We start from the raw sequence: 23,909 nt of genomic DNA, 5'->3' as shown, positions 1-23,909 counted from the left end.
GTTCAGCAGAGATTTTTATTTCAGCAACTTCATTCCCCAGACTTGTCTAAGAATAAGTAGGATGTTCCCCATAGCTGTGTTTCTGGGCTGCCCTGGCTTTGTGCCTGAAATGAGACCTGGGATCCCACTGCTGCTCTGCTCTCAGATGAAACCTTTGATTGTGTCAAGAAGCAGATAAAGAAAACTCATTAATTCCGTTAAAGAGAGAGAAAAGACCTACAAAGCAATATAGGAGAAAGAAAAAAAAATTAGAAAACAAACTTTGCCTCTAGTGACATAAGCAGCAAGAGGAGAACTGTCAGCAGAGGTCCTGTTCAAAAAAAGTACTTGGTATAGGGATCGCATTTGGCCAAGGGAATGCAGAAGGTAAATGTACATAGAAAAAAAAAAGGTGATGGATGGCAGAATTATTCAAGAAGAAAGACAAAATTTACTTCTGGGTAAAGCCAAAGCAGGTGAGGATCGAAGAAGCAAGGAAATGGAGTCCAGAGATATGGCATTAGAAGTTGGTAGAGAAGGCAAGTAGTCAGAATCAATAAAGTTAAGATTGTTAGGAAAAATAAGACTCATGTGAGAACTTAAGCCAAAGAACATCCAAAGGTAAGCCAACCCTCTGGAAGAAGCCATGCTTTGAAAAAAAAAAAAAATAAAATAAAATCAGTAGACGTGTGTTTGCTATAGCTCTACTCTCCCAGACTTTTGAACAGCACTCGATTCTTCAGGAACGTGTTCTGCTCCTGGCTACAAATATCTGCAACACTCACTGCTTGAGAAGATAACATCCTACCACCAATTCCAGTTCACTGAACTTGCAGAGGACAATGTTGTGTCTTTAAATGTCTAGCTCTAAGATAGATGTTGTCAAGATTTTACTGTATTTTCATACTTGTGTGTTTAATTTATTTTGGTAAACATTAGATAATTAGAAAACTACAGTAAAAGAACAACACTGCAATCTGGTTTTCATGTGATCAGCTTCTAAGCTGTGATAACGGATTTTGTGCAGATGTCAACTGGATACATTAAGTTTCTATAAATGTTCTTTTAAGTGGAGTCTACTAGATGTAACTGACATAAAACAAGTTCACATACTGCATGACTGCATCGATCAACAAAAACCTACACAATCTTTCTTCAAAAAACCTCCTTCTTTTACCTCGTATGTATGATTTGGGTGGGGTGGCACTACTGTAAGTGAAGTGCTCCAATACAGATGTATCTCGGGAAAAACAAAGCAACACCTGTAGAAAAGACAGCATATAAAAATCAGCTGACTTACTGGATCAACAACGCAATGTCAAACAGATTTAAGGACCTGTCTTAATTAACACCTATTAGATGCTATTGAAGAGAGCTAATAAGGTTGACAGCTCTTGACCAACTTAATTTACTTTCCTGTCCAAATTTCCAGGCTCACATCGAACCTGTTATGATTTTACCTTCACATTCATTCGTTGTCAGTAAAACAACCACATTCTCCAACTCTTCTCTTTGCCTCTCAGCATGTCCCTTCTGTCTGATTGTGCCTGCGACCAGCTGCTGAGATGCCTATTGGATTATTCTTCTATTCAGTTACTATGACCTGGGGAAGTCCTAGTAAGTGAATAGGCAACCAAAACATTCAAATTTTCGTACATGTGTGGTTCCAGAAGACCAATTCTTCGATTCGCTTTAGTTCCCCAGATCTTTACAAAACGCTTGCACGATACTCAGTTCTTTCAAAAAGCACAGGTAACAATGTTCAGCTTGCATCCATAAGCTCTGAAATGCACATTGTATTTTGTAAAATATATATTTCTTTATTGTTTATATAAATGAAAAATCCAGTATTCACAGCAATTGAGCATAAAATGAAATAGTAAAAACATTTATAGAAAATAATTAACAATAATCTCATCCTATACGCAGTTGTAAAAACCGTAATAATTAGTATTGTGCTTTTAAAGTTGTTTTCATGGCATGCAAGACCGCATTATCAAGAATGCACACAAGAGGGCAGAAGCAAGACATACTGCAACTTGCTGCTGACTTTTTTTGAATACTTTGAACCCTCTCTGCTCTCGCAGGTTTTAAGAGTTCATTTGTTTGTTTTAACTGTAGCCAAGGTGGAAAAGGTGGAAATGTTTTACATGGTGTTTCACTACATAATTTATTGTGAATAAAAATGAATGGATTTTTCCTTCAACTAATTATTACCTGCAAAATGTTTGTATCAGAGCATTTGTCAGAACGAAAAATGCAAAAAGAAGCACTTTGACATTTGAGTGTCATTGCGTTTTTTAATTTTTTATGGAAAGCATGTCATACTTTGAGACTTCTTCATCTTTTGAACCTCAAAATTATTTCTCAGATACAAATATCTTTTAAAAAATAATTAGTTTCTTTATCTCAGTTTAAGCTAAGCAGTATTTTTGCACAGTACACAATCATTTTCACAGCTGCCAAAATACAGCTGACAATAACAATACACAGGCAAATGTAATTCTCTGTATATATTAACTGAGGTGAAAGAAAAAGAAACTAATCCAAAAAGGACATAAAGTATGTTCTCTCACAGGGGAAAGAATGTAACCTTAATTCGAGGCCCCCTTTTTTAGGAATACAGTGTCTAGTACCAGTACCTGGAAGTCTTTAAATTAAGACTGTGCATCTTTGTAAGAGATAGACTCTACCTCAAACATAAGTTATGACTATTCCTAAAAACTGCTGTGAGGTTCTCTATACGTATTCATTATGCAGGACGTAAGGCTAAAGTATTCAAATTGAACCTCTGGCCTGAAATAATGAATTTTAAAATTTATTAATTCAGGTATTTTTCTCATTCACAAAAATGATAATGCTACAGAAAATAGTGACGGAACCCCCTTTTTAAGTATAGAAATGTTTGCCAAACTATTGCATATTTATAATCAAAATGGAAAGGAAAACCACTGAATTCAAAGGACTGAGAAAAAGAAGAAAAAAAGCCAGAGCTTTTAACAAAAATAAATCACTATTTTAAAAATAACTGTATTTTATTTCAATGGCTATGAAGTAGTAATAAAAACATGTGAACTTCGGGATAAAGAGAGTAAAGATATTGAAGGAAATAAACTACATCTTTTCAGTGTTCTTCCCAAAAAGGTTTGCATGCTACTAAAGAGGTATCAACAATCCAACCAAACATTATCACTGTTATTTTACGCCCAAATTTTCTGGTTCTGACGGATGCTTTATCTATTGAGTAATACACAGACAAATGCTGTACTCTGCTCAATGACTTGGAAAACTTTAAGGCAGTGACTAGCCATGAAAACACAAACCCGGTGCATACATAGAAATAATTTATCTGCTTTAAACTAACATTTTCATTACCTATTTTATTTAGCCAATGTTTAAAACGAGTTATCATATGAAATCAATAAATAATATTCCATATCAGAGTGACTCATACTGCAGAATTTTTTCAGGGGCCATAGAACAAAATCATTTGGCAGCAATGCTTTGCAAATTAGGTTGGAAGAGAAAATTATCAAGGAAAATAGATAACCTTCTTCTAAGAAAGAGTCTGAATGCTACCACAAAGTACCAAACAAAACTAGAGCAACTAATAATTAGAAGTTTGAGATACTCTTTGCCTCAAAAACTTTTTGCTTTTTTTGCTTTTTGCTTTTTTTTTTTGCAGTAAAACTAGCCATTTAATTTTACAAAGATTTTTGGTGACTCTTCTTCAAATTAGTAAGGATAGTTTAGTCATTCTTATGATTTTCATTCTGTAATCATTCATTTAGTTAGTAGAAATATATAAAAAAATAAAATACTCAGTTGTGCTATATACTGAGAATGGTCAACAGAATCGAATTCTGACGGTCTTAAAACAAAAGATTATATTGTATACTAGTTCATACTCCTTCATAAATTACAATCTGGTGTCCACTGAGACTGTCAGTTCATGACTAATTAATATGTCCCAGTAGTCTATATAATGAATGAAGCAGAAATAAGATATTCACATCCTACGATGAAGAGATAATGTTACAATAATGATCATCTTTGACCCTTAAATTAAGAAAAATTTCTACACATAAATATTTTAGTGAATAAATATCAGTTTGAGGTGTCATTAAGTAGTGACTTTGCAAATTTTAATTCAGAAACAAATTCAGATACAGATCTTAATATTATAACTACTTTTTAAATAAAAAAGTTATAATTTCATGAGGTTATAATTTTAAGTATTAGTTTAAATGCCTATTACACTGAAATATTACATGTAGACATGATTGAATAGTATGTTTAAATAGTAATGTGTATTTTTATATCTATATGGACTAAGCAGCATTAAGGAGAGGTTCTTGCTTAGTTAAGGTGCTATCGAAGAAAAAAATCATTTAGTTTCACATAGCTGTAGAACAAAAAATTAACCAAGTCTAACTGAACAGATGTGACTAACGAAATTGAAGTTTGCTGCATGACATTTATGTTGACACTGCAATCAACTACACATTAGGAAATTCATAAATATAATCTCTTTCTATTTAAGGACATCTGACAGGCAGCAATGAAGATAATTCTTTATAAATTAGCTGGGTTCCCTATTGCTAGAAGCAGTTTTGAAAGGCAAGCAATGCTAAAAGTAACCACACATATCACTACCTTATTCAGGATCAATGTCTTCAATTTAAAAGTATGTCAATGCAATATCTTTTATGCTTATTGCAGAAGGCCACTGTAAAGCAATTTTTAAAAAAAAAATTGGAATCTTGTATATAATTCTCAAGTCTTAATTTCTCTGTATGCCACGGATGTTAATAATTTTATTACTGAAATGATGTAAAGGGCAAGAATATGGCTGACTTTGTATTTTCTGGCTTACTACACTGGAAAGACTTTGTGCAGCGTCCTTCATAGTAGGAGTTCTAGAAGCCTGTCCTGCTTTTTCTGTTTAAGTGTACAACATCTTTATTCAGAAAGGAAAGTATATATAATACAGCAAACAGATGCATCTGTGTAGGGTCCCATCGTACTCTGCCTACACACGAAACACAAAGGCAGTCCTTACTCCAAAAATAGTACAATCCCACAGGAGTGTACTTTCTAGCTTTTTGAAGAAAAGAAAATAGTTACATACCTGATATAAATAATCCTCAAATACAAAATAGTAGTCATCATTGCTTGCTGTCAGCTTTACATCCTGTAATCAAAAATGGAGCCGTCTTTAGCCAAAAAACATCTTCCCAGACTCCTACCACTGTGTTTAGTTTCTATAGAAGACTCTGTGTCACCACTGAATCATGAAAGAGCTGTAGTTAAGCATAGACTACATATTTATAAATTAAAAAATTCTATGTTAACTTGATGGTTAAAGTACTAAGAAGTGAAACTTGAAATGCAGCTGTGGGACCCCAGAGCTTTCTTCCTTGCGAAACCACCTATTCCTTCAAATGAAGTTATTGTTACTTTATGACAACAGCTCAGGTCAAACAAATGTCTTACATAAAAGCCAACACAGGCACAAGGAAAGAGTTTACAAGAAGAGATTCATACTAATTATCATTACACTCCTTAAAACCAAACTATGTAACATTTATACTGTGTGTAAGTATCATTTGAGTATCACTGGTGTGATGAGTACATAAATCACTTAATCTCTGTTTAGTAAATTACTTACTTTGTAAATCAGGCTGTCCACTAAAAGGTCGTGCTGAATCACATTTGACTTGAGTTGTTCATAATATAAGATATCCTAAAATTAAAAATATCATCATCATCAGTCTCAGACATAACATTAATTTATATTTGAACTAATGAACTGAATTTAAGGTTTTTTTTAATTTCTAAGCATGTATACAGCTGAAAAACTCACTGCATTATTAATGATATTTGAGATATTATCTCTTCTTTAGATAATTAATAAAATAATAATGAAGGAACTAGTTCAAACTAAAGATCATGTTTTCCAACCTTTGGGTCTCTCTAAAATTGAAACCTTTTCAATGCTCAAAATCATTATGCTGTTTTTCCTTTGTTACCTCCTATTTTCATGCACCTCTTCACCAATAAGTTCTGTCATATCTTCTAGGATTAGTGAGTTGCTGCAGTTATTTGATGTTAATCTAATATGAATGTCTGAACAGTATAAATTTATGAAAAGATGAAATGATAAATATATTAAAAAATCTTGTGCAGGATACACAGAACTCAAGAGCTTTTTTTAAACTCCAATTACTTCCTGAATGTCTAGAGAACATAAATGAGGGTGAAATGAAGGGGAAGAATCAGAATAAGCTTTTGCTTATTCTATCCCTTTCTTCTTAGAAAAGACTTGCAAAGGTGAAAAAAGAATATCATGCTATCATCGTGTAATCTCTAAATCCAGAAATACCTCTCTGCTATTACTCCCACAAACGCGTAACAATTTCAGATGGATTTAGAAGAACTCATAAACTGATTAAGCAGTACAAAACTCCTTCCCACTTCAGAAAATTATTTTGATTTCAATGTGTCTCTATGGACTCCACAAAAATACTTGTATATTCCAAGCTGCATATTAATATTTACTGATGATTTATTTGCAAAAACACTGGAGTAAGGATTTAAAGTAAAAATGGTAAGTAAGATGAAATTTTGAGAGGGAGAGAATGGAAAGAACATGAAGAGAAGGCTACAGAACATTGTAACTGTGCTTTGTATTAATCCAAAACTGAGAAACAGTGAATAGTATACAGGTAGAAACTATTACAATTAATATATTATTAAACTGTTAAGTTGAAATGAGGACAAAGCTGTCTGTATTAAGTAGTGATAGCTACCACAGAGAAAGATATTTACATTTTTCTTTCTGAGAAATAAAAATGGAATGTATAAATACTACACTATTTCTTTATGAAGGATCAGATATAAATATTTACTAAAGGTAAATTATTTGCAGTATGAATGTAGCATTTTGTTCTAAAAAGCTAGGGAAATCTACTCTAATATTCAAGACCCAAATTTGAAGCATTATTACTGTAGTCTAACTAAATGTAACACTGCCAAATGAAGGGGGTTTTGCCATTTCAAATGTCTGTATATATTAGAACAGAAGGAGCTAATAAAAAAAAAACAGCAAAACTAAACTTCCTTTTCATGCTAGGCAGACTGCATGACTAACTGCTTCTGTTGTACACACAAATACTCCTGCATTAGAAATGATACGACGAAACTCACGGCTACAAGAGTACTAGATAATGCAACTTCTAATCCACTGTAACTTGAGAAAGAGAATCTACAACCTCATGTTCTCCTGTTACCATCTCCTGGCTTTTGGTTCTCTAGAACTACCTTGAACAATTGCTAAAGGCTATCTGGAAGTGGAAGATGAAACTGGTATGAAGGAAGAGAGTAATCTTTTATCTCACGCATATAGAGCACACTTTAAATTTATATGCATAAACAAGTTTCCTTCTTAAAGTACTTTCATTTGAGGGCAGACAGCTGCTCCAAGCCACAAGTTAATGTTATCACTAGCCCAGTGTTCTATGCTAACCATCTCCTTCCTGAATTAGAAAGCCATCCAATTATGTTTTGCATTTGCTTACAAGAGTCCACAGATTTCCCTACTATTATTAAAATAATTGTAAAACCACAACTAAAAACTAATCATTTAAGTACAAGGTCCATTCATCTGAACAGCCAGAATAACTTGGTATTAATTGCTGCTGATTTACACTTAGAACAGACTGAGTGACTTGCTATGCAAGGAATGACTTTACTGAATGTGTGAAGAACAGATTTCAGTACATGAAAAAAATATTCATAAGTGATGCCCTACTGTACTGACTTCATGAGTTTAGAATGCTAGTTTCAGTGCAGTTTTGTTTATGGCATCATACTCAACTGATTGTTACGTTATTAATTTCTTAAAATGTTTATTAGCTTCCTATGCCTTAATTCAACTGCATCATTAACTGAAATGTCAAGAATCATATTAATTGTAATTATGCATAAATTACAGTTTATGCCTATAGCCAGCAAACAGTATCCACCACAGACGAAAAACAGAAAACTGGTGAAATAAATTTAAATTCCCACCCCTGAGATTTGTGCATTGATTTTAAAAACCAATCTACTACTTAGAATATGGGGCAAGCTCTGAGTTAGAACGGTGATCTGAATTACTTAAGCTTAATCAATAGGCTGTACAATTTCTGAAAAATATATGCTTTCCAGTTTTCCTCCTTAATTTGTTTCTGCTGGGGTAAATATTTCAAGCAATTAAAAAGATGAAAAGAATAAGCAACCTGATGTTTAGGGCACTGTCTTAAAAGAGACTAGAACTGGGCTCGGAACTGTCAGCAGCTCGCAGAAACAGAATGGAAGTTCTTTCTAACTCAGCTGATTTTAAATAAAAAGGGTCAACAGTTCATCAACTTTTCTTTTTTCAGAAATAGTTTCTCCTTTGCTCTTACAAAAAGCCACCAGGCCAACTTGGTCATTTCTTGGAAAATCAAACGCCGTTTGCGGTTGCTGTTGTAATTTCAGCATGAACTAAAATTTCAAACAACACTCAAAACTCTACCCTGAAAAAATAAATAGCAAATCTACATTGCAAATATTAGCAGAGTAAAACAATAGTTAAATATTTTAATAGTTCAATAATTTAGTAAAAAGACCAGAAGGACAAGCTGTCCACCTGAACTAGAACTCATGAGAAAAAGCTTGGGAAACAGATCAGAAATTACTAAAAAGGGTCTTGCAAGGCAAACCCAATCTTAACCATTCTAGGAATAAAGGTTTTAACTCATTACTTGTCATTCATTTTCCTTAAATTCTGACTGTCATGATTCAAGTCTGAGCTTGGGAATCACTCCAGTTTTTCAGTTGCAACTTGTCTACAAGAGGATCTTGCCCGTGCCTCTTGTGATTCATGCTGTATTAATAAACTTATTCCTTATATCTGAATCATAAATAATATTGGTCACAGATTTTCTTTCAAGCCATGTGACTCTCTTGCTCATGATCAGTTTTTTTCACACAGTAAGGAATATTTTTAAGATTATCACTCAGGCTTCAGAAAAGATTCAACTCTCATTTTACTATTTTATTGTCTATATTTCTTCCTTGAGATGAGACAACTATGAGCAAGTTTAAGTGTCCAAAAATGTGATACACCTCTCAGCCTAAAATATTTTCAATTACGAAACTAAAATTTTGTCATTTTCATCTGGTTCAACCTTTCTTTTCTGTCTGCCACATCTTAACATAAATTTGATTTGTAACCATTTTCCTTTTTAAAAACATGTTGCATTTTTATAGACTGTAGCTTTTCTCAAAATCATATATATTTTTTTACAATACATTCATCTTTCCAAGCTGAAACAAAGTACATTTCAGGATTGCAGCACCCAGCCCTCTTGACCTTACAAAGCACATACCAAAATTTCCACCCAAAAGAATCATACTGTATTCACTTGAGAACATAAAGGAAAGGGCTCTGAAAGTAGCTCACAGGCAAGAGAGAACAGTGTCTTTCAGCAAAGCTAGTTTAAGCAGAATCTGGTGAGTCACCTGCTTTGCAATTAAGCTCTGGGATAGTCAGCAGCCTCTGGGCAGGCACAGTACACCTGGGCCTGCCATGAAATCCCTGGCACCGGAGCTGTGCTCTCACTGCTTTCACTGCAGGCAGGTCATGATTCATTTTTAGCTTACCCTCAACACATGATTGCCTCTCAAACCTAATACAAGAAATGAGTGGGTGAAGCATAGAACTAGGAATATGAAGAAAGATTGACATTGGGGAGTCTAGAAAGGAGACGCTAAGATTTGTGGATGAAGCCTAAAGAATAGCAGCCAGCATTAATTTGGTGAGTTGTATATTTTGGAGCAGAAGTACCAGAAACAAGCACGAAACAAAAACATAGTAAGATTACATAAAGAGATAACGTCCAAAATAGCTGGAGTCCTTCCTGGCAAATCCTTGAAGAGGATCCAAAGCTTATTCTGCTTTTATCAGACATGTATGAAATCTACTTGTAAGGTACATCTTTCTCTAGTGAAAGATCATGACAATCCATTACTGCTGCTGGCTTCTCTGCTGTCTGAATGGTACAGTGGGAACCTTAGACTAGTGATCCTAATCTAAAAAAAACCTTCTGATAAGGCACAGAGTTACATAATGCTCCATTATGAACTTACGCCTTACCTATTCTATTAAGTTTTTAAACCTAGGAAATTACATTTAGTAAAAGCCGTAGTAAAGCAAAGCATCACTAATTCCTGCATGCTGGAATTTTCAGAATTAAGATTTACTTTCATCCCATTAACAGGAAAAAAAGCCTATGCAATAATGAACAATTTTGTTTTCTAAGCACTGCTTGAATAGCATGCAGTGAATAACAACAGGGTACAACACTGAACAGAATAGAAGAGTATTAAACAGATTCTCAGTAAGTGTGTGCCATCCATTTTGAGCAATCAATGAGGTAGACAGGAAAAAACTGTGACGGTGTGATTCAAGGTCACAGTATAAAATATATACATACACACAGCAAACTGGACTGTTTGCACAGACAATAATAACTGTGATACTATTCAGCTTTGAAATGTTTGATTTTGCAACCCTCAAAATGATCTTTTAACACAGTTCCTCTAAAATGTACCATTACAAATGAAAACCAACCAACAATTCATTGCCAGGTGTTTCTAAATAATCCCGCATGTAGAACTTACAGTTTATCATTTTTACAATTATGATGCTAGATTGCTATTATCATCCCTTGCTTGGCTGTATATTAGCTTTATATAGAAGCTGAGCTTTACTGAATAAAATTTTCCAAACAACACTGGATGCTATCACACATAATGCTGCCCATACCAAGCCCTCATAATGTTTTAAAGAAAGGAAGAGTTATAGATTCATACAGCTATAAATGTGGTAGAGCCTAAACTGCAGATCAGAAATATTACAGCAAGAAATCTCTGCAACCAGACAATTCAACTCCAGCAGATAAACAGTACACAAGAGTTAGAGAAGTGTTAGATAAATCAATAAAGTCCACATGAAATACAGCAGCTCATAAAACAGCTGCATGTGTTTGAAAACTGCTTTGCTATACTTTACAAAGAACAAAGCAGTGTATTCAAGTATATGCAAGAACATCTCAGGGTGTTGGCATTCTGGCAGTAGTTACAGCCTTACTTAAGTGAAACACTAGTAAATGCAATGCTTAAAATGAACTATGGACATCCAGCTTATAAAATAGCTACAGTAACCCATGTGCTGTACTGCCTGATCTATGGGCAGCCTGCTAGGTCTCAGTCTTTCTGAGCCTATCCTCAGCCTATCGTTTTAGTGCATTTATAGTTTTAGTACCCAAAGTCCATAAAACAGCTGTAACTTAGAGCCCTGGATAACAAATACTATACCATGTTATACAAAGATAGTCTGAAAGTAAGATAAAAGGATCCGATGGCTGTTGCATTAGACGACACAGTTTCAACTTAGCATGAAATGATTACACTCATATGCACTTACATCATCAGCTTAGAGGATTTTCTCTAACATAGCATATCTTGCCCACAGACTTGATAATTTCTGTTCTTTTTGGGAAGGGAGAGTAGATTTTTTTATTTTACTGTTTTCCAATACTTTATTTCAACAATCTCAAAGTAATGACAAATTCACAGTCTGTATCACTTCACCCACCCTTACCATTTTTTCTTGATGTTATCATTGCCAGTTTTCAGCCACTTATCCTCATCTTTATAGAATTCTTTCAGAATCATCGCAAAATATTGTATAACCAATAATTTCCTGCACAGAGTCTACACAGTCTACACAGTTCAGTCTCAGAGCTCTGGACCCTGCAGGAAGTCTCCTAAAGGAGAACATCTAGTGCACTGAATCTCAGAATAATGTATGTGCATATAGTTTATTTTTCTTCTTCATCTACAGTTGATGACTGTCATTTGCTAATGTACACAAAGTTATCTCAAGGTAAAATATTATGTCAACAAGAACCTATTAGCTGCCTAATAGCATGCAGCTATTAGCTGCATGTGACATAAGTGTCCACATGCATACTTGTAAGAAGTTGGAGCTGAATTACCTTTTATTACTCCGCAAGGGCACATACCTGAGCCTAATACACTATTCTCTAGCTTACTCTAGCTTAAATTGAGTTAATAACCTCATAGCAGGACTAACCTTTTCAGAATGTCTAAAATAGTCACACTTCATGCATAGTATAAACACATACTACAAAAAACTATAAACTAGAGTTAACTTTTAAGGCACCTAACAGTATGGCCGACAGAATAATAGACAGCTTATTCCTCTTTAAAAAAGGTAAGTGACTTTAATAAATCTATTTCTGTAACATGCTTTTAAGCGAATATAAAACGAAGTATTTTGTTTTTCTGATTATCTTGACTTTCAGTGACCAAAACAGAATACTGGCTTTTTTATTCAATTATTTTTTGTTTTCCACTTTAAGATAGAGATGCTCTTAGAGCATGCAACATTTAACAGAATATAAAATAGATGTAATGTAACCAACAACATTAATTCCACACCTTTAATATACCTGCTCTCATAAAGGGAAAGATTTCTAAATCTAGTGTTGAGCATCTTAAGACATAAAATTCAATCTTTTATTTGCCAGAAACAAAAGCTTGTTTTATCTTTTTTAAAAAGGAATAAACTAAGTAATTCTAATACCGGACCAAATTAATTCCACTCCTTAGGTAAGCTGTCAATGACCAAGATTTACATTTGTTTTTAAGGACCAGATCGTATGATCGTACTACATAGTTACCAATAAATGCCCCAGTATTACAAGAAAATGGTCACATCCTCAAAGGACGTGAGATACTGTAAAATGGTCACATTTATGAGCAAATTTACATGTATGTATTGTAATTTTTATTGCAATAAAAGCCTTGCATCAAAGTATTCACAGTTCCGCAAAGACTTAAACAGGGATTTAACTTTTTAAGGTATATTAGAAATACTGACTATCGCATGGCTTCAGATACTGCAAAAGATTTCATTGTCGAGGACCTACATCAAATACAAGGTATTGGGAAAAACTGCTGGTGTACAAGGGAGTATGAAAACAATCAAACAATCCACATCTTGTTAGTTCCTCTTTATGTCTTTTTGATTGTACATATGTAGAGTATGTGCAATAATATATAAAGCAATTTACAAGATATGTACATGCATACAATGACAGGTTCGAATAGCCAGTTCCTTTGTAAAAACTTAGCAAAGATAAGAGAGGTTCAGTCTTCTTTCCAGGACTTTTTTCTTGTCCCCTACTGAAAAAGTCAGCACCACGTAGGAATTCTGCAGGAGCTAGCCAGATCAACTGAATAGTTTGTTCTACAGTATTTTGCTCATGTATCTGTTAAAAAATTATTGAAGAGCCTAGAAGACTTCACCACAGCATACAGTTTTTTACAGGCAAGTGTATTTTTCTCAATGTAAGAGACTTTCTCAGCAAGTCTGTGACAAGTCAGAAGAGCATTCCTAGTTTGGAAAAAGGTCACTGAAAGATAGGTGCTTGCACTTCTGTGTATTCACCTAGTCTTCCTATTTTACTATCACTTTGCTCCTTACCTCTGCCTGATTAGAAATATTGAGAATGAGGGCCCACAGATCAGCTCGGAGTGCAGTTGGACATCCCTGACGAACATATTGTTGAGCTGCAGCACTATCTTGCTCTGCTAAAACTGTAAGAAACAAAGCTGTTAATGAATTAATGTAGTTTAAGACTTCCAAAGTTTATCAAATACTTTAATTTTTAACTTTACAAAGTGGTCTGGTTTCCACAATGCAATTTTCAAGTAGTTGCCTGGGAAGCAAAGCAGTTAGTATTAATAAGCCAGGCTGTACTAGCTTCTGTCATAAAATAGCACTCAGAGTACATATCCTCAGAGTATGTATCTATGACTTTACCAAGGCTCATTGCAGCTAGTAGGCTGGCCTTAAGTGGAACAAGCAGCCATATACAGCCACAAAATACTCCAGGGCTATACTATGAGGGCTATCTCAGCTCAAATAGGAGATGACCACTCATTCTGGGGTTTTTGCCTCCCCTGTTTTTATGTTAACTATACAAATATCTTCACAGGTAACTGTGGGGCAAGAGTTTTCCATTTCAGAGTGTACTGTCATGTTCTCTAGTACTCTGGAGGATAAAGACTTTCCTTCTCGAAACATTTTGGTTTTCCTTCAGATTGATACAAAACAAACTGTTGATAGAAAACAAACCTATCTACTGTTGACAGGTTTGCTGAGATGGGTCAATGTTGTGAAGCTTTAGGGTACGCTGTCACAAGGGCCTCATCCTGAATACAATACTGTACATACCTTGGAGCAGATTATGTCATTCCTTACATAAATCTATAAAACTTGAAAGGCATGCATCTTTAGCTATCCTCATCTGGTAGAAATGTTGTTTCCCATCGAGGTTTTGTGAGTAACTCTAACCTCACATCTCAAATGTCTTTCACAACCAAGAGAGAGTTGGAAGGATATTTCTGTGAGATTATCTAGACATTAGATAGGTGACATGCCAGTACTCAGAATTTTCCAAATTTTTCTCAAATCTCTTGGAAACAACTTGCTTCTCTAAATTTCACTATATTTGAATTTCACAGTATTTGCCCTGACATGACTTAGAAGGATGAGGTTTGGAATTATAAAACTATTTAATTGATTTCTCTTCCCTTCCCTCTCTTTTAAAATACTGAATAGACCAGTTTGCCAATTCTCTGTTTAACCTGCAGTGCTCTAACACAGATGGTGTGTGATCTTTGTTTACTAAATGAAGAGGGAAAAAAAAAAAAAAAAGCATTCCTATATTCACTACAAAATTTTAGAAAAGACTGTAAGTCATCTCAGTCTCTGCGAATGTTTATCTGACATTTTCCTACTGATACGTAAAACATTAAAAAGTAGTTTTGCTATATAAAAGATGGGTTTTACCAAATACAATAAATAAAATTCCTCAGACTTGGCAATACATCTAATATAAAAGCAAAATCAACACATCAGCAGCAACCAGAGTCATAATCAACATCCAGCAGAGCAAGCATAGGATTCCCCCTGAAGGAACTGAGATTTCAGTTTATGGTCAAGACTCTTAACTTACATTTTTACAAAATTTTGTGTCTTTGCAGATAGAAAAAGCTAAGACAATATTTGTAATAGAGGCTGCTTTACACATACAAGAGAGGAGGAGTAAGAATTACACTGTGGAGTTGAATGAATGGCTCAGAAAGTCTGGATGGGGAATTTATCTGGAAGAACAGGAAAAGAAGAGAAAGAAGGACAGTAACCTAATGAGTTGCTCTTGGATCAGAACGCAGACAAGGAGGGAGAGAAAAAGGACCACAAAAGGACAAGTAAGAAAGCAAAAAAGGTCACTCTTTTGTTAGTGCACCAAAAATAAAAAGGGATGGAGGACTTCCAGGATGGTAGCCTCTTGACTTTTTTCTTTGATGGTGATAATGTTTAGCAGGAGTCACAAGAGACAGTGAGGAGCAGCTATCAGTGGATTTCAAACATTCTATGAAGAGAAGAAGAAACATTTAATGTTTCTTCTATAAGCAAACTTGAGCTAATGAATGATTATTGCTTTATCTCTCCCTTTCTTTTGTAGATTATTTCTTAATCTACAAAAAAACCCCAGAACTTCCTCAGAAAAAGACATATACAGAGACAAACAAGTGAATTTTCCATAGTGACTAAGTGCTGCAATATTTACAGCAAGTTCTGCAATTTCAAATAACCATTAAAAAGACTCTGTTCTGACGCACAGGCATAAATCCCATTACACTAATGAGAACTTTGTGTGCAGAGAAGGGAGTCCTGAGTGTTTAGATTTTAAAAGTAAATTCAATAGTGGCATAAGTTAAGTTATGACCAAAAAGTTATGTCTCTATGCTTCCCATTTCATTTTTAATGAAATATCTGTGGAGCTATTTATTTTGTAACTACTGCAAATGCTTGCTTTGCTGTCTCTTGTCTAAATTACAACCTTATTACTGACTGTCTCTTTTACAAGGGTATTACTGACAATGCTTTGTGTTCATCTGTCTAAATTCTTAAAATTCTAAGAGATACATGTAACTGAGATAGAAATTTACTAAATGCATTCCTAACTACTCACAGTTTATTATAGATGAAAACAGATCCATACCTTTCTGTCCAACACGTACATGTTCATTTTCAAAGAACTCTAGAAAAATCAATAGAAAAAAATGGTAAAAAAATGAAAAAAAAAGATACTACAGCTAACGATGTATTTTGTATTTTTACCACACACATTACATTCCACTGATTTTTACTCCTAATGCCACTAAAAATTAACTTACATCAGCATCAATGTTCTTTTTCAAAAACTAAGAAGAAATAATACTACAGAAATTTTTTCTTGTCTGAAGGACACAAATACCAAAGCAGCTCTATACACCATAAACCTAAACTTTCAATTAGGTAAGTTTTTACTTAAAGAGAAAAATCGCTTGATACTATAACTTTTTCAATTTTTGTATGGAAAGACCATTTAAAAACCTATTTCTTCAGGAATACATGCCTACATGGAAAACCAGCAGAAAATATGCACTATTTAGGCTACTGATTAATATATGGATATTTTCTGTAATATTTTCTTTAGTTTGTTACTTAAAAGATATTTAAATATATGCCTATCTGTTTGCTGGCTTAACATTTATTGATATTTTCTGTATTTTTGAAGATAGGCAGTTTGGTTTTCTATACCTGGATGTATTCAAACACACTGAACTTAACATGTTTTCAACTTCAGCTGATGATTTGAAATCTTCTCCAAATCTGACCCTTCATATTTGCAATGTTTTCTATTACTAGCTCTGTTTTTCCTAAGAAAATCACTACAATCATAGTTACAGAACAAATATTTATGGTTTATCATGGGAAAAAATACTTGATAATTGTAAAATATTCTACTCATTAGTGTTCTATTGAAATGACTGAAGCACAGCATTAGCTAACCAGGAGGCACTTGTGCTGAATCATCAATTCCCAGCTGTCCTATATTTAAGCCTAGTTCACTGAAGTCTTCTTTCTGAAAAGAAACAAAACCATAAAACAGCAATTAACAATGTTTAATTTTCTAAATCACTAGATATTCAGAAGAATGAAAGGCTTAATGTGAATATTCTCTAAATCAGCTGTAGTTCTTTTAAATGCATACATTCAAAACATGCGTTCAGGTTTTCAAAGAGAAGAATCTCACATCAATTCTTACTCTAGTTCCAGTTCTAGGTCCCAGGTTTCGTGTCAACTGTGAGCTACACCTGGATGTTACGAAGTGGTGAATGAAAGACCAGGTTAAGGATCTCTAATTCCAGGCTCTCTTCCAAGCCAGTGCAAGTTTCTCTACTAGCATAGAATCCACAAGAGCCTTATCAGTGAAGCATTAAGAAGAGCTCTCCTATTTTCCAACCGTAACACTAGTGCCCAAGCATTTCCTTTGGTTTAAAATCTGACAATAAAGGAATTTAAAACTACTTTGAGAAGAAAATCAGAAGCTGACTGATTGTCAGGTTTCTGATCCTGTAGAGTGTAAAGTAAAGCTATAGCATTAAGATAAACTACATATTTAAAGTTTCTTGTACAGAAAATAGAGTGAATAACATGTACAGAAGCGTATTTTTGGCACAAATCAAACCTGTGTGGCATATAATGAAAACTTTCCTACTGGCAGATACTTTACAGTTCATGTTTTATTTTTCATTAAAAATGTCTTTTTATAAATCTTTTTAATGCTCTGTGTTTTAACTACATATTTAGATTGATTCTCACTTTTATAATGAGAAACTTACCATGGTACTAATTTACTTCCTTATTGTTTAGACTCTCATTCATTAGCAAGGCAAATTAATACTTATAAAAACCTCTTATAAGAAAAAATATACTTACCAATTCTGGAATATCTTTAACTTTTAGAGGAACCTGGATTAGCCCCAGATGATTTCTGAAACTAGGCTGTTCTCCATTTTCATAATTTGGGTTTCGAAGATTCATCAGTACCTTAAAAATGGTAGCTCCGTTATTCCTTGAAAATTCCATTATTCCTTCAGAAATTTACATTCAGAAATCTTAACATCAGCAGTATTTCAAATAGTACATTCAGCATAGTAATACTTCCTGCAACTATCACATACATAGGCCCAAATTATCAAACTACTTCTCAATATTTTCAAAATCAACAAGAAGCCAAATTTTTAAGGAAGCAAACCTATTCTTCTTTGAAAAGTAAGCTCAAATTATGAAATAAAAAAGCGGAATTATTTTTTCTGTATGGGATTAAGTGCTGGTTACACAGTAATGCCTTGACTAAAATTCACTTCCTCATCAAAGCTACTCGAAAGCCAAGATTATATTTCTGACAGCTACAATATCCAGGATATTCTTCAGTATTACTCATTTCTGAAAGGATTTTTACACATATTCTTACACTGGCAATCTTACGTGGCTTTCAATCAAAGTCTTGCATAATTTGTTACTAAAATAATTTCTTACTAAATAAAAATACACCAAAATAACTTCTTTCATTTTAGAAAAAAAAAATCTATAGAATTGAAAACCTAAAGGAAGGATATAATTAAAGGGACAAAGAATCATAATGTCAACATAAGTAACTGTGATTTATAAAGGAATTTACAGTCTCTTACATACTGTTAGTCCATGGATATCGATTTTGATATTACGATGTTGAGCTGGTAAGGACTCTTTATAAGATGAACTTTCAGCTCTTACTAAATTCTTTCACAACATCCTATCTCTAAAATTTTCAGTCTTGTAAGTATTCTAAAACCATATAACCTCACTGTCAGGCTTGTAAATTAAAAGATTCATGTACGAAACTGCAAACTCTGAAAAGAAAACAGTATAAAAGAAAAAGATAGTAACCACAAGGGTCACTGTATAAGGCTAAAATAAAGATGGATTTATTTACAGATTCAGGACAAAATACACAAATTGGCTGTTAGTTCAGTTTCAGAAAGCAGAATAATTGAAATTTTTTAATATTATTATCACTAACTGAACAAGAGGAGCTCTTTAGAAACGTAATAAAATGGATAAAAAGTTTATTGTTGGATTCAGAAATACGTTCACAATTCAAAGCCATGAAACAACTTACACTTGTCAGAAATACTATAAATCTCTACAAAAAACATTAAACTCGCACTGAATCATGTAGAAATATGAATACATTAATTCTGACTGATAACTCAGTATTAGACTAAAGTTTTATTCTGTAAATTAGAAGGCCATCTAAATTGTATAACTATACTGTCGTCATGCTCTAGATGATTTGTTTCTTGTGTAACTCACAGGATATAAAAGATACAGATTTTTTTTAATTTTGTTTTCAGTAACATTTAAATACAAAATCTCCTACTGTGTCAGTATTTCACTGTCATCAACAATATTTATTGTCCAAGCCTATTCTAGGTATGGCTGGTAAAGCAAGTTCTGTGCTTGAACCATACAAAATGATGAGTAATACTGTCATTTCTGAGTTTAAGGATTCAGCAGTCAAATTTTTAAAATAGTTTGGTTTGGTTTGATCACAGACAAAAGCCTCCTAATTCCACACAGTTCTGTTCCATGTTTGATTTTTCACAATCTTCATAGATGACCTAGAATTTAAATCGCATACAGGTCTACTATCTACTACCAAACAGTCTATCAGCTTCACATATTGCAATTTATTAGATCAACATATTGCAATTTAAAATGTAAAATGACTTATGAAGTCAGCTGGAGAATTGCTCTCAGAGGAAAAATATTAGCTCCAAACTACTCTTTGGAGAGAAAAATCTTTATTATACATACAAGTTAAAACTGCAATTAAAAAAAAGAGAAAACAGTGTTTTGTTTTTTAAACAAAATATGGAGTCATAAAAAACAAGCCAAATTTGCTATAAAGCACAAATTGTTTGAAATACACTTAACAAATACCTTTCCCACTTCACATAAAAGACAATAATGGATGCCAGTCAATGGCTGAATCGTTGTTTCATAAATGCTTACCTCAAGAAAATCTTTGGGTGCATAAACAGGCCTGAAGAGACTTAGATCTGAAATAAGATTTCAACGATGCTATGTTAAAGACAAGGGATTAAAAAAACATGCCATTTTTCCATACCTGTAACACAATCTAGTAACTTCAATTACATTTTAGAGCAAAGATTAAAATAACATTGTCATAGATATCATGGCTACAACCACCACATATTCTCCAAGATTATACTACCATTAGTACCTTAGTTTTGTAAACCCCAAGTAAGTGATCAGTAGTCACTGGAAGGTTTTACTTATTCCACAGAATTCTTTAGATTAAACCATTCTTAGAGATGGGAGATATATGATATTCAAAAGAGGGGTTTTTTTTAAACAGTATAGACTATTGAATTAAACCTACTGCTCTCAACTAAAAAAAGTGACTAGTCATAAACAATGCCTGAAAAGTATTTGACATTGCAGAGGTGGTACCATGATACAAACTAGTACATTTGCAAAACAGTTTCTTTCAAGGAACTTGCATATGAAGTAACAAGGCAGTTAGCCTTGCTCTCCCAAAGAATGTATGACTGACTGTTCTGTGCAAGTCTGAGCTTATAATAATTTAATTAATTATCCATAGTTCTGAACAGTTTCTTCCTATCAGCCTGAGTTTACAATAAGAGGAGCTGTGCCCTGGCTGTATAAATCTCTGAAGCACTGGAATAAAGAGCATTATACCATAACCTCTCAGTGACGATTCGAAGTTCATACAATAACTTGAAACAAAGTAACAATGAGATGAATATTTATTTATTCATAACCATTACCAATGAGAAAAAAAGATTGAAATCAGTTTACCTTGAAGTCATTAAATTCATCTTTGACTGATAAGATGTATTTGCTATTTTTCTACATACAAAATTCAATGCACATAAATTTAGTTGACCTTACCTGGCTCATCAGTTCCCATTTCATTCCATTTATTAAGCAGTTCCTTCTGTTCACTTACAGGCCTCTGAAAGACACAACAATGTAACTCTTCTTATTTTAACAGAATGAGAAAAAAACTTTCCCATTTCAAATTCATAAATTGATGTAACACTTTAAAAAACAGATTGCACTAGCAACACAGTCCTGTTTTGCTTACAAACTTTCCCCAGCCTGAAGATATATTCTACTGTAGAAAGTCCAGATCAAGGAAAAAAAGAGCCCATTACATATTTTCATGTGTTTACTAATTAATGTTAGGCTATTTAGTAGCCAGTTTCATATTACTAAAGATTTACTACTCATTCCACGGAGTTGTTAAGACTTTATCATCAAATTACCCTCCCTGGCACAGTCATAAAAAGCAAACACAGCTGCATCCTTTCTCTCTTATGATGAACCACAGAGGTTCTGCTACCTGTCATAGATACACAACATAAGAAAGAAAAAGAACAAAACATTCTTGTTTTAATTCTTTTAATTCTAACATTATTCCCCAATTCCACGATCTTTAAAATTAAAGCCTCTATAATTAATAAAAACCAAACCAAAACAGAGCAGAATGAATGGCAAACAAAATTAGCAATGTACTGGCACTTCTCTCTCCCAAAGCACCAGTTTCGACTATAGTTTTCTCCAGCACACAAAATGTATCTATATTGTGAACAGGCTATGCCGCTAGAAGTTACACAGCGGAGTCTGCAGACAAAAATGCTCTATTAAGAGCAACGAGGTAGCAAGTAGTTCTCCAACATGCTGCTCCCTCAAGAGGATAATTGCTGCAACAGCAAAGAGGAAGATGTACATAAAAGACTTCACCTTCTCCCAGGCTGAGCTGGTGCGTACATTGCCATTATCCCTGAAAGTTATTCAGTATTAAAATTATTTGGCTATCAGCCTTGCTGCTTATGATAACCATGTGTAAAATGAACACGACGAGGCTTAATTTCCAAAAAGAAGTCAGTTTGGCAATAGAAAGTTAATAATACGTTACCTTCTGTGCTAGTGGGATACTGAGTTCTGCGCACATGCTGTTTAGACTTTTTAATATTCGCTTTTCCCAACTTCCCTAAAACACACAAAAGAATTACATGGAATTTCTTTTTTCTCCTATTGAATCAATTTTCTCCAATTATGTTATTATATCATGTAATAACAAGCAGCTTTTAAGAGTCATATATAGGAAAGGATAACTAGAGTCACTGACTGGTAACATAAAGGGAATATTTACGTGCTTGTTTCCATGGAAACAATAGAGTAAACAGATTTCTTCACTTATATCACAAGAAAGAACCAGAAAAATGAGTTGTTCACATTGTCTATCTCCAAAAAGCATGTATTTCACAGTTCCTGATCTTTGACATATGCTTAATAGTCAAGTTTCCTTACATACCAACATTTTTCAAATGATTATAAGCAGCACAATCAACTGTGTACAGAGATGCGTTCTCCACTTTGTGACCTGAAGAGAGTGCAAGTCTTTCTCCATAAAAGGTATCTCAGATGTTCTCAGAAGTTTAGAGTTAGATGTTTGGTATTCTGTAATGCTCAAAAACACAGTTCTTCTAAAATAATGCTCATTAAATAGTTCTCTAATCAAAGAGAAAAACAGAAGTTGACAATACCTCAGTAGCAAGCAGACAGCTTAAAGAGCAATCGGATTCTTCCAACTACTGCATTAAACTTCAAATTTACCACATGGTGCCTAATCCATAGATAATTTATCTGAAGTTAATGCCAACTAGTATTGACTTCCTTGTCAACTGACTTAGGATATTGCTTCCGTGATTACAGCAGCACTGGTAGGGTTTATATTTAATTTAGTTTTCTGTGGCTGATTAGTCAGGCCTCAATCAAATGAATGCAAAGACTCCTCTTGATGTCAGTTAGCTCTATTTATTGTTTGTAATTTGTTCTAGACACAAATTCTACAATAGTTAGTTACTGTCTAACCAAATGCTCCTCAGATTTAAAGTTCTGTCTGAAAAAGGCCGCAGTTTATTAGACAGGAAGCAAATGAAGGGAAGGGTAGATGTTCAAATGTTCTGTTAAAAAAATAAAAATCATATCTTGTCTATAATTGTTTCCTTTTAGCTTCCATTTACAAGATCCTCTCATGATTTTTTATATGAAATTAAATAGTTATCTTCCACCAGAAATATATTCTCACAATCAAGCCATCCCTTCACAGGAAACGGTCAATATACCAGTTCAATGGATTCAGGAATGTTTCAACTCACATCAGTCTCTGCTGGGCAGGTAAAGCAAATTAGCTAAGTTCAAATATTTAATCCTACAATCTAGTGCTAATGCTTTGTCTGTATTAAGATGAATAATTTTAAGCAATAGTTTTGTGTTGCAGTACACTGTTATGAACGCTGGGTGGCAGTATAGACGGTCGGAAGATTACGTGCTTACGTGCTTACGTTACAGGAATGCAGTAACCACCCACGATGGGCGAGGCTTAGTAGAATTATATAGCCCTCTGTGTTTCTCAATAAAGCGGCCATTGTTCATCCTCTGCAGCAGAGAAAAGTGATCAATGTTTCCCCTTGGCGGAAGAGGCCAGGTGCCAAATATCACAATAAGTTTCCACATCTGGTGACGTTCCCGAGTGATAAACGGCGGCCACAGCGTCTTCTGGAGGCGTTAATTACGAGTCGATCAACGGAGATTAAGAAGACTGTACAGGTACTTAAAGACTTTGGGCGGTAATAGCTATAAATTAAAAGAGATCCGCCGAGGCGTGCATCTTGTTAAAGACTTGGGGCGCTAATAGCTATAAATTAAAAGAGATCCGCCGAGGCGTGCATCTTGTAGATGCTCACGCGGAGATTCCTTGAAAATCTCAGGAAAGAATTTTGATCAAGGACGGAGCGGGGTGCAGCAGCTTCTG

The 23,909-nt window shown here is 34.1% G+C and overlaps 1 protein-coding gene across 1 annotated transcript in view; it reads right to left on the bottom strand.

Annotated features, from left to right (window-relative positions):
• Positions 1 to 22,082, bottom strand: part of TBC1D19 (TBC1 domain family, member 19) — a gene marked incomplete at its 5' end in the record, with an annotated part of 32,299 nt that extends 10,217 nt beyond the window's left edge. Inside the window, 10 exons of the mRNA XM_010135475.1 lie at positions 1,157 to 1,241; positions 5,111 to 5,173; positions 5,651 to 5,725; positions 13,583 to 13,695; positions 16,170 to 16,208; positions 17,003 to 17,075; positions 17,933 to 18,043; positions 20,054 to 20,100; positions 20,978 to 21,041; positions 22,008 to 22,082. Coding sequence (XP_010133777.1) covers positions 1,157 to 1,241; positions 5,111 to 5,173; positions 5,651 to 5,725; positions 13,583 to 13,695; positions 16,170 to 16,208; positions 17,003 to 17,075; positions 17,933 to 18,043; positions 20,054 to 20,100; positions 20,978 to 21,041; positions 22,008 to 22,082 — 745 coding nt within the window. The remainder of the gene's footprint in view (positions 1 to 1,156; positions 1,242 to 5,110; positions 5,174 to 5,650; positions 5,726 to 13,582; positions 13,696 to 16,169; positions 16,209 to 17,002; positions 17,076 to 17,932; positions 18,044 to 20,053; positions 20,101 to 20,977; positions 21,042 to 22,007) is intronic.
• Between the last annotated feature and the right edge of the window lie 1,827 nt (positions 22,083 to 23,909).

Source organism: Buceros rhinoceros, unplaced genomic scaffold (genome assembly GCF_000710305.1).
Source record: "Buceros rhinoceros silvestris isolate BGI_N320 unplaced genomic scaffold, ASM71030v1 scaffold47040, whole genome shotgun sequence".
In the NCBI taxonomy this organism is placed as follows: Eukaryota; Metazoa; Chordata; class Aves; order Bucerotiformes; family Bucerotidae; genus Buceros; species Buceros rhinoceros.
Note: the sequence above shows the minus strand (reverse complement) of the source record. Positions and strands in the feature narration are given on the sequence as shown.